The following is a 10,871-nucleotide window of genomic DNA, read 5'->3' as shown; positions in this document are numbered from 1 at the left end:
TCCTCCCACCAAAACTTGGGCTTTTTCAGGGGAAGCCAAGCCAGCCCTAAAAAGGGTGCGGATGGAGGGCGGGGCGGAGGGGGCGCCCTCAAGGGTGTGTCCTGGAATGTATTTGAGGGGTATGGGGGCCCCGCTGTTCTGTAAAAGGGATTAAGGCCTTTCCTTGGGTCGCAGACTACTTCTCAGACAGGAAGATGCAAGAGGTTCCAGGATCTGCAAGTCTCAACTTGTGAGAGGAGATAGAATCAGCTGGTGCTGAAGGAATGTAGGGTGGATGAACTGCAGGGGAAGCCACCCAGGGGGAGGAGTGGGCAGGGGTCTCAGGTTCCCACTTGGACCAGGTTCCTACCAGGCTGTGGGGAACCGAGCTAGAGGGGAAGTGAAAAGCCAGTATCTTTACCTCCCTGCCCCTTCCCCGCCCCATCACCGTGAGTCTAAGACAATCTGTTGCCAGAAGCCCACTGCATCCCCGCCTGCCCTGTTGAGCTGGGATGAGAGATGTCATGGTTATGTGTGTATAGACGATCCATCCCTTCTGCTACTTGGACTTCCTTGAGGGTAAGAGTAAGCTGCCTCATTCGTCGTTGTCTCAGTTGTACATGCTTACAAGCAGGTGCTTGGCCTGTACATTTCTGGAAAGGAGACAGGCTAGCTTACACTTGGCTTTTCAAGAACCACCCACTTGGGCAGTCTGCTAGGCTATAGTCTACAGCCTAGTTAATGATTTGAGTTTTAGGTGACAGTAACTTAGCTATTGCTGGATGATTGAGGACCCCCCTCTACGTTCCTAAGTGAGAATGAAATTGGGGGTTCGGGAAGACTGACTCACATGGTTTCTTCAACTTGGTACCTCTTGAGCTGGCTTTAAAAGCACCTGGGGCCTGGCGACAGTTAACAGGGAAGGTGCTTCCCTGTCAGACTCACGGGTGTTGAGGGACCAGAAGGCATTTTAGAGATTGTCCATTTCACCTCAAATATATGTTGGGCATGCACTGTATGTTAACCATTGTATTCCTCGGTCCAAAACACCTCACTGCCGTCAAGTCAATTCTGACTCATGGCGACCCTTCAAGGCAGAGTGGAACTGCCCCTGTGGGTTTCCGAGACTGTAACTCTACAGGGGCAGAAAGCCTGTCTTTCTCATGGTATTGCTAGGTACTAGGGAAGTGTGTGCGTGTGTGTGTGTGTGTGTGTGACATTTTAAAAGTAAAAACTTGTTGTGCATGTGTGTGCACAATCTTTTACCCAAGAGGAAAACCCATTTGAAGAAAAGAAGTCACTCGCCTGAGATGCTACTGCTGGTGGGTGGAAAGCTGAGGCCAAACCTTGTCTCTTGCTGGCAGCCCAGTGCCCATGGGCGTCCACCCACCTGCCTTAGCTACCTCCTCTAGCTCTGTTCTCCTGCCCCAAGCCCTCTATTCGGGGAAGTGCCCATAGCCTTGGTCCTCCTGGCCCGCTTGGGGGAATCTGTCGATAGCGTCTAGTGAGTGAGAGGTTCACTAGGGGTCCAGGGTCTGCAACATGCTACTCAGAATGTTCTGCTGAGAGGCAGCGCAGAGCGGGCTCAGAGGAAGAATCCAGAGCACAAGTGCTGGGACATCACAGTGCCTCAATATCCTCATCGTCGTAGTGGGGGTGGTAAGATCATTTCTACCCCGTGGGTCCTCTGTGAGGAGTAAGCACACTGCTGTCCTTAAGTGTGTGTAGTGGTGGTTGGCTCACGCCAGTGTTGGCTTTTTGTTTAAGTTTTCAATCCAGCTGACCCTGTCTTGATGGGGTGCCAGATGAGCTGCGATGGCGATAACTTTCCCACACTTCCCGGTGGCGAGGGGAGTCCCCCGTAATGTTTATCTTCCACGTTGGCCCAGGTGGGAGCATCACGCTATTGGAGAAGGAGCGGCTTTGACTTGAGACCATGTGATGGCTGAGTTGGGTGTCAGTGGGCTCCACTTGAACTCACTTCCTCTTCCTCAAGTGGGAAGGTCAGCTTGGGGGCAGCTGGATACACACCACCATCATTCTCTAAGAGGCTGCTGATGATCTGAATTTCCATCCAGCTGGACACATCGAGGGCTATATGTGGTGCTTTTAGCGATCCCCAGGCACCAGTGAACAAGGGCACAGGAAGACTGGGTGAAAGGCAAAGCTGGGTTCCAAGGCCTCTTCTTTTTTTTTTTTTTTTGAAGGGAATTTAATTGGTTCTCATATGTCAGGATCAGCAAACAGTAAGGATACAGCCCTTAGTCTCCTCAGACAGTTGCCAAGTTTCTCTCTAGTTCTCAGCCTCTCAGTCATGTGGTAATGGAGTCTTTCTCTAGCTCTGAGTCTCTCAGCCCTGTGATCCCTCGGCCTTGACCTTTGCCTCTGTCAGCCAGGATACCAGCCTGCCCATCGCTCTGTCTCACAATGCCACAGCCTGGGGCCGGCCAGGTGAGAAGGGACCCCATAGTCTGCATGCTGCTCCTTGGAATTTCTGTGTCTCAGCATCTGGTCTCAGTAGCCTCCACCACTTCAGACAGGGATCTTGAACATGACCTTCCAATGGGGGTTTTCCCTTCTCTGCTTCGGAGATGGCTCACCCCAGAGGCAGACTCGGGTAGAAGAGCCATATTCAGGATTTGACTCCCTCACAAAGGAGCCAATTCTGCCTCCAAGGAGAACTCTGGGCATACTTCTTCCAAGACGGGTCAGTTGGTCCTTTTAGCAGTCCAGGGCACTTTCAAGAGTCTTCTATAAGGCCTCTTCTAAGAGGTCCAACCCCTGTCCAGACACAAGAGGGGGCCTTTTTTGCTGGAGGTCAGTCCAATTGTTGTTATCCTAATCCCAACTGTGGCGGTTACATAATATCCTGTCAACTTGAGCGAAGGGGTGGAGTGTAGCCTGTCAATCAGGTCACAGCCAATAATGCCTCTGTGGGCATGGCCTTCTCCTGAGGATTCTGGAAACTCCTGTCTTCCTCCCTGGGGGCGGGGCACACACTCTCCCTGGTTGACATTCCTGTTGACAAGCCACATGGAGTTCCGCTGAAGGAGCCAGAGCCCTGGAGCTGGAGGAATCACACCGAGACCCATGCCAGCGCTGAGCTGGTTCCACTGCCACTGGATCCACAAGATTTTTCCACTCACTGGCCTGTGATCTTCCTGCACTCGGCGTCATTGCAGGTGTTGTATGAGTCTGAAGAGGAATTTATAGACTGATATTAGGCATATGGACTAATATTGGACTTATGGACTTGATCTAGACTGGGCTGGGATGTTTCCTTAATATACAAGTACTCTTTGACATAAAACTCTCTCTTACACACACATGAGTATCTCTGGATTTGTTTCTCTAGTCAACCCAGACTAACATACCAACCTTGGGGTCTTCCTTGTCACTTTTATTATTGTCTGCCACCCCTCCCCACGAATAACCTAACCTAACTCACTTCCATGGAGTTGATTCTGACTCACGGGGAGCCTATAGGGCAGGGCAGGACTCCTGCTGTGAATTCCTGAGACTGTAACTCCTTATGGGAGTAGAAAGCTCTTGGGGCTGACTGGTGGTTTCTAATAGAAGTATAAAACTCAGGAAAGTTGGTCATGCTTGGACTCAGATCTAACATTATAAAAATATTTCACCTCTGCTCTAAGGCACTTTTTTTTTAAACAGTAAAGCTCCATGTTCCCATTGTAAAATACGTTTGGCCATCCAGTCAATTCTGACTCAGAGTGGGCCCTGTACACTGAGTAGAATGGCCATGGCGTCCTATCTTTAGGGCAGCAGACCACTACATCTTTCTCCTGGGGGGGGCGACTGACGGCTGAGGACCCACTGACCTGTCAGATAGCGGCTGAGTGCTTAACCACGGAGCCACCAGGTGCTTCCACTGTCAAATAGTGAAGTACAGACACAAATACCTATTTGCTATCAATGTGTTAACATAATGTTGCAGATTACACTGATATATAAATATACAAAACAGCTTCAAAGAGTTTGTGGGAAAATTCTATGATCTTATATCCATGTTCCCAAGGACTTTGTGAAACTTTCTCATATATTGTAAAGAGAGACATATAAAAATTTGAACAAATGACAGGCTCCTTTAATCCTTCCCCTCAGTGATCGCCCCTGTGAACTGATCTAGTTCAGCTGATTTAATTTATGTACATGCATATAGGTGCACATATGGTAATAAAATTCTATTATACTATTCATGGCTGTACTGAAAAAATTTTAAACAATCATGTATGTTGTTTTTTCTTTTTTCAAATAATTAAAATCTACAAGGAGATGATCACAATCATTCTTGTATCTTTTCACACATTTTATTTTTCATTATGACAGACATGCCTATTTTTAATTGTTGGGAGCTCATACTGACATTGTAACACTATGTAATTCAATTAGATCAAGCAGAATTGTATAGTTGCTGCCACCATCATTTTCAAAACATTTTCTTTCTTCTTGAACTCTTGGATATCAGTTCCCCTTTATCCCCTCTTTCCAGACATGCTTAAAAAAATAGTTCTATTGGCATATACTTCACATATCATATAATTTAATTGTTCAATCATGCTTTTTAATGGCTGCCGAGTGCTCTCAGGGCCAATGGAAAACATTTCAAGGATGTTCTACTTGAGGTAGGAAACCTGGGAAACAGGGAGGCTTGGTGTTACTACCTGTTCCCCAGAGAAAACACAAATGGAGCTGGCACCAGATCTCAGTGCCTCTGTCCAGACTTCAGTCTAAAGCTCTTTCTACTTGTGCTGTCTCATTATCAGCTTGGTATTCAGGGTGAAAGGTTGAATTATGTGATGGGATTCATATTCATACCAGTGAGTAGTGATCTCTTGATACAGAACTTAAGGATAGAAACTAGAGGAGGAAAGTTCACTGCCTTTGAGGAGTTTAGAATCAACTAAATAGAATACATGGGGGGCGGGGTGTTCCTAGAACACTTGCTGTACAACATGGAAGTGAAAACAAGAAGAAATGAATGCGCAGAGAATCCACCTGTTTACTCACCCAACATTTCTTTTTTTTATTATTATTATTTTTCACCCAACATTTCATGACTGTCATCTTTCCTGGGTCCTGTGCCCTACAGAGATAACACTCGTCATTGACAAAATAACAATTTATAAACTATCAAGGGCTCATGAGGGAGGGGGAGCGGGGAGGGAGGGGAAAAATGAGGACTTAATGCCAGGGGCTTAAGTGGAGAGGAAATGTTTTGAGAATGATGAGGGCAACGAATGTACGAATGCGCTTTACACAATTGATGTGTGTATGGATTGTGATAGAGTTGTATGAGCCCCTAATAAAATGATTAAAAAACAAAACACTCGTCACGTTTGTAACAAATACTTCCTCTTGAAATAAATAAAAAAAATTTATTTGAGATATCTTTTTGGTGTTTTTAAAAAGTTTATCAGCTCTGCTGGATGCTCAGATTCTAAAAAACGTTGATAACCGACAAAAACATGAAGAAGGTTGAAAAGCAGAGTGAAGCACCAGTCTGAGCTGAATTCCTTGGTAGGAAATGAAAGAGAAGTTAAGTCCGGTGAATGGGTATGCTTGGGTAAGTGGTTTCTTACTTACAAACAAGCCACGGAGGCTGTGAAATATCCTAGTGAAATAGTTTCCCTATTTTCAGACACACATCTCCCCACTCCCCATAAGGAGCACTTGATTTTCTGTCTTAACTCATGGAAGGAGCCAAGCTGGAGGAAAGAGGAAGAACTGGAGGTCCCCTAGGAAAGTACACTAAAACAAATTCTGTGAAAGACTACGCCCTTTTTTCCTAGGAATCCAAACTGCGTGAGTTCCAAGTAAGTTCTTTTTGTCGCCTAGCCTAAATCTTGTCTCTTGAAATGTAAACGCTTGCCTGAGCGCGTCAGATAAAGAGGGGAAGAAGGCAAGGGGCTGACCTTCTCGATAGTAACGAAAGAGACCAGAAGCGGAAGGAAAACCGCGCCCCCAAGAGGCCGTAACCCCCAACGCCGCCGACGCTGCAGGCTTGCGTCCCGTGGGCGGAAGCGCTGCGCGTAAACTACAACTCCCAGCGGGCCACGCGGCCCGCCGGCGTCAGCCGCTCTCGCTGATTGGCGGCTGGGATATTTGAAAGGAGGGGCTGGCGCGGGAAAGCGAAGGTTACCTTTTGGGTCCTCGCGGAGGTTCTGGCTGTTAAGCCCGGGACCTTCAAGGGGAAGCGGTGAGTTTGGGAGGTGCCCGCGGGCGTGTGGAGGTGAGTGGGGCCCCAATGCGCTGACGTTGGCGGGGAGCGGAGGCCTCTGCCGGGGCGGCCGGGAGACGTGGAGGCGTCCTGATGGGCGCCCGAGAGCTTGGTGCGGGCTCCCGGGCTGGGACGCTGTGTCCGGGAGGGCCGGCATCGACCGCGAGGGAAGAAAAGCGGTTTCATTTACAGTGGAAGCCCGGTGCCCCAGCAGGGCTTTGTTTCCGTTCCTGATAAGCCGCTTCACCACCTTCTCTGGCCTTGAAGCCCTTCGCCTAACCTCCACCGAGCGCCAAACTCCTCTCCGCCTTCTCTGATCTTCTCAGCACTCCGGCGCCATGCGGAACTTTAAAAGAGTCAACTTTGGGACCCTGCTAAGCAGCGCGAAGGAGGCTGAGGAGCTGCTACCCGAGCTGAAGGTGGGGGAGCTGTCTGGCTCCGGGGGCTCTGGGCTGTCCGAGCCGTGGGAGGAGTTGAGGGCATGCTGCTGTGGAAGAATGGCAGGAGGGCCGGGGACTTTGGCCTCCAAGATGGGGGAGGAGATAACTGGGAGCCGTGGTCCGAAGAAATGTATCATGGTTTAGAAGCAGAGAGTCAAGAAGACCTCTCCTGGCACACTCCGCCGAGTTCCCGTCCCCTCCCTCCTTTCCATTCGTGGCTGGCCCCCTCACCTCCTGCTCTCTGCCCAGGAGTTCCTGTCCAAGCCTCCGGCTGGTCCTCCCAGCTGCCGCTATGATGCCGAAAGAAGACAAGCCTGCGATGCCATCCTGAGGGCTTGCAATCAGCAGCTGACTACGAAGCTGGCCTGCCCAGGCCACCTGGGGACCCTGCTGGAGCTGGCTGAACTGGCCTGCCATGGCTACCTGGTGTCCACACCCCAGCGGCCTCCCCTTTACTTAGAACGCATTCTGTTCATCTTCCTGCGGAATGTTGCCGCGCAGGGCGACCCAGAGGCCACCCTCCGCCTTGCCCAGCCCCTCCACGCCTGCTTGGCACAGTGCTCCCACCAAGTGGCTTCTCAGGACTACGAGGCTGTGGCACGCGGCAGCTTCTCTCTGCTCTGGAAGGGGGCAGAAAGCCTGGTGGAGAGGCAAGCTGCCTACTCGGCTCGCCTGAAGGCCTTGAGCTTCCTGGCACTGCTGGAAGATGAAAGTGTCCCCTGTGAGGTCCCCCACTTTGCTTCCGTAACAGCATGCCGAGTGGTGGCTGCCCACCAGTTGTTTGATCCCAGTGGGTCTGGGCTGAGGGAAGCTGATGCTGATCTCCTAGAGGGCCTGCTGACCAGGCATGTCGTCAGCCTCTTGGTGGGCCAGGGAGAGAACCCCGCCAGCCCTCTTTCTCCCCAGCGGGCCCTCTGCCTCTTGGAGCTCACCCTGGAACACTGCCGCCGTCTCTGCTGGAGCCAGCACCACGCCAAGGCCCTCCGAGCAGCGGAAAAGGCCCAGGGTTATCTGAAGAACACGAATCTGGCCCCCAGCCTCCACCTGTGCCAGCTCGGGGTGGAGCTGCTGCAGGTCAGGGAGGGAGGGCCCCAGGAAGTGAGCAAGCTTCTGGTCGAGGCATCAGCTGCCCTGAATGCCAGTCTGGGGGCTCCTTCACCGCCTCTGCGCGCCTTGTGTGACAGCTGCCAGTTCTTCCTCTCAGGCCTGGAGAGAGGCCTCAAGCAGCGCTGCGCGCCTGACACTGTTCTGGGCCTCTACGCCTTTCTCGGCGGCTACTGCTCCCTCCTGCGGCAGCTGCGGGATGGGGTGAGTTTGAGGACTGGGAGGTGGGGTGGGGACGCGAGTCTGTGAGTTCACGACCAGCCTGTGGCCTTGGGCAAGATCCGGAAGCCCCAGCCTCCTCCTTGGCCGGCTGCTCTCTGGACTCCGCCTGGCCAGCCAGCACCTTGGGCTTGCCTGAGAGGATAGTGGCTCCTCTGCATGTCTTTCTTCTCCCCTGGACTGGGCAGCTGTCCAGGACCCTGGGCTGGTCTTCAACCTAGAACTGACTCTGGATCGCTGACCCTCCCACCCACCTCCGCTCCCTTCCTCAGGTCTGCAGGGACTCATCCAAGCAGCAGAAGTCCCTGGTTCAGCTGCACTTCCAGGGACTTCACCTCTACACGGTGGTGGTGTATGACTTTGCCCAAGGCTGCCAGGTACCAACCGCTTAGGCACCGGAGAACCGGGGCAGGGTCACAGGGTCTGGCCTGCTCCAGGGTCTAGGTGGCGCTTTTGGTCTGCTTTGACTTTAGACCTGTCGTGACTCCTCTTACCCTCACGCCCTTCCTGTCCCTTCAGGGGCCTGATGAGGCCGGCCTGGCCCAGCTAGTGGAGAGCTGCGCGTCGACTGTTGTCTGGATGCTGGAGGCCCTAGAAGGGCTGTCAGGCCCAGCGCTGACCGACTATCTGGGGATGACTGGTAAGGACCTTGAACCCAAGTAGGGGCACATGAGAGAGGTCATCCCGCAGGAGGAAGGCAAGTGGGACTTGCCGGATGGTTCTGATCACTGCAGGCCTCTTACTGGCCTAAGGAGACCGTGGCAATGATGTTGAGAAATCGCAGTTATCCGCCTTTAACACCAGTAGACTTGGGCTGAGCCTCATGTATAACAGCAAATACCAACTTCCTTCTCACTGACTTTAAAATTTGGTTTATTGTTTCATGAAAACATTTGTGCTTGCTATACAACTTTCTGACTTTTCTTTGTGTTTAAAATGTAAAGAATCCTTGCAATTAAAAAAATTCTTTTTAAAGGAGCACAGGTAGCCCATTCACATAGCTTTGGTATTCAAACTGTACCAAAGGACACAATGAAAAGTCTCTCACCTACCCTTAATTCTTAGCTACGCGAGTTCCTCTCCAGAGGCAATTAATAGTGCCAATTTCTTGTTCTTCTGGAGATACTACCACACACACATACATGTACATTTACAATGTGTACATACAGGTACACATTTACAGTGTTTACAACATACATGTATATTTATCTCCACCCTTTTAAACTGAAATAACGGTATGATTTTATTGAGATAAGTGTGTGGGTTGGTGGGTTTTCGCAAACTGGGCACAATTTGTAGCCAATAGTCGAGGGACTGCATGACTGGACCCGAGAAACTATTGTGCCCCTTCCGTCACAGCCCCCTGCCCTTCACCATAAGCCGCTGTCTTAGCAGCATACTTGAGGGCAGTGAGTTTGTTTTTTATTGTTATAGTTCCCAATAATAACTTTCCCCTCCTTTTACAAAAAGCCTTACTCTTCAATTATAGGATCCCACTGGGTTCCATCATTGGAAGGTTCTAGAGAGCTTTTAAATTTTTCAGTGGTCGAATCAAGCCAGGGCCCACGAAAATTGTTAGTTTGAACATACCTTTCGCAGGGAATTGGAAACAGATGCTCTTTCTGTCCCAGTGTCTGTGTTGATAGCTGAGAAGCTGCATGAGTGTGTCCTTGGGATTTAGGAAAATTCCAGTCAACAGATAGGCACGGAGTACTTCCTATGGGCCCGTGCCTTCCTGCGTGTCTAGGATGTGTCCATGAGCAGCGCCAGTGTCCCTGTGGAGCCACCTGCTAGTTGCGGGGGAAGGGAACACTCAGTAACTCAGTGAGCCAGTTACATACATGCCAGAAAGCGCTAAGGTGTGGGGAGAAGGAAAAGGTGTGTGGAGCAGGGTAAGAGAGGGGGGCGTAAGAGATCAGAGGAGTGCAGGCTGCCATTTGAAACAGGGTGACAGGAGCAAACCCCAGAGGACGTCAGGAAGGTGCTGTACACGTCCCTGGCCGAGGAGGCACCAGTGACGAGGCCCTAGGGCAGGAGAGTATCTGGTAGGTTGACGCGACAGTGGGGTGGCCAGTGCGGCTTCAGCACAGTGAGGGCAGGTCAGAGACAGTGTTTACCTTCAACTGCTGGCTTCCAGCGCATTAGGCAGAGATGGAGCCTCTGGGTGTTGTGAATACTCAAATCCACCCAGAGGCTCCTCTGACGAAAGACCGGCAGTCTCCTTGCAGAAGACTCGGCCCTCGAAAGCCCTCTGGAGCACAGCGCCAATCTGACACACTGGACTCCCTGCCACTGTTGTGTTCTGTCAGGCAGCTGTGGACCTGGGAGGCGAGGGAAGCCGGATCTAGGAATGGGGACTCATTTCGGGACGGTTTCCGGCTCATTCCCCAGCAACAGGGGTCGCCATCTGATGTAGAAGCTGATGAACAGACACCCCCCCCACCCCAGTCAAGCCCCAGACCGGATGTCAGGTTTCCGTTTGTTCTCTCCCCTGCAGCGTCTTACGCCAGTAACTTGGCCTACAGCTTCTACAGCCACAAGCTCTATGCTGAGGCCTGTGCCGTCTTGGAGCCCTTCTGTCAGTACTTGGGCTGGACTAAGCCAGACACCTTCCCTGAGGTGCCTCCTGAGAAGGTATGCAGGCCTGAGAGGGGCAGGAAGGCGGGTTACATGCTAGGAGGGAGACGGGGGTGAGCAGCCCAAGAGGGCCGGTCCAGGGGGGCGTCAGGAACTGCCTGTTGCCGTCAGCATCTGGGACTGTGCTTTCCACACCTCGGCTGCTTTATGATTTATCATCCATGTAATACTTTTAATTGACCCACTTGTCTAAACAACAGTCACGTCTGCCTCAGACCAATGGCTTTGGACTTTCTGGGGCCGGGGCCCCAGGC

General features: G+C 51.4%; 1 protein-coding gene across 1 annotated transcript in view; it reads left to right on the top strand.

Moving 5' to 3' along the window:
* The first annotated feature begins 6,163 nt into the window (after nucleotides 1-6,163).
* Nucleotides 6,164-10,871, top strand: part of ESPL1 (extra spindle pole bodies like 1, separase) — a 23,118-nt gene continuing 18,410 nt past the window's right edge. Inside the window, exons 1-6 of the mRNA XM_004711338.4 lie at nucleotides 6,164-6,196; nucleotides 6,544-6,636; nucleotides 6,907-7,965; nucleotides 8,253-8,357; nucleotides 8,500-8,620; nucleotides 10,478-10,614. Coding sequence (XP_004711395.1) covers nucleotides 6,556-6,636; nucleotides 6,907-7,965; nucleotides 8,253-8,357; nucleotides 8,500-8,620; nucleotides 10,478-10,614 — 1,503 coding nt within the window. The 5' untranslated portion in view covers nucleotides 6,164-6,196; nucleotides 6,544-6,555. The remainder of the gene's footprint in view (nucleotides 6,197-6,543; nucleotides 6,637-6,906; nucleotides 7,966-8,252; nucleotides 8,358-8,499; nucleotides 8,621-10,477; nucleotides 10,615-10,871) is intronic.

The sequence above is a fragment of the Echinops telfairi genome, unplaced genomic scaffold (genome assembly GCF_000313985.2).
Source record: "Echinops telfairi isolate 266 unplaced genomic scaffold, ASM31398v2 ScPeMD7_12;HRSCAF=54, whole genome shotgun sequence".
NCBI classification, from domain to species: domain Eukaryota; kingdom Metazoa; phylum Chordata; class Mammalia; order Afrosoricida; family Tenrecidae; genus Echinops; species Echinops telfairi.
This window is presented reverse-complemented; position numbering and strand designations above follow the sequence as displayed.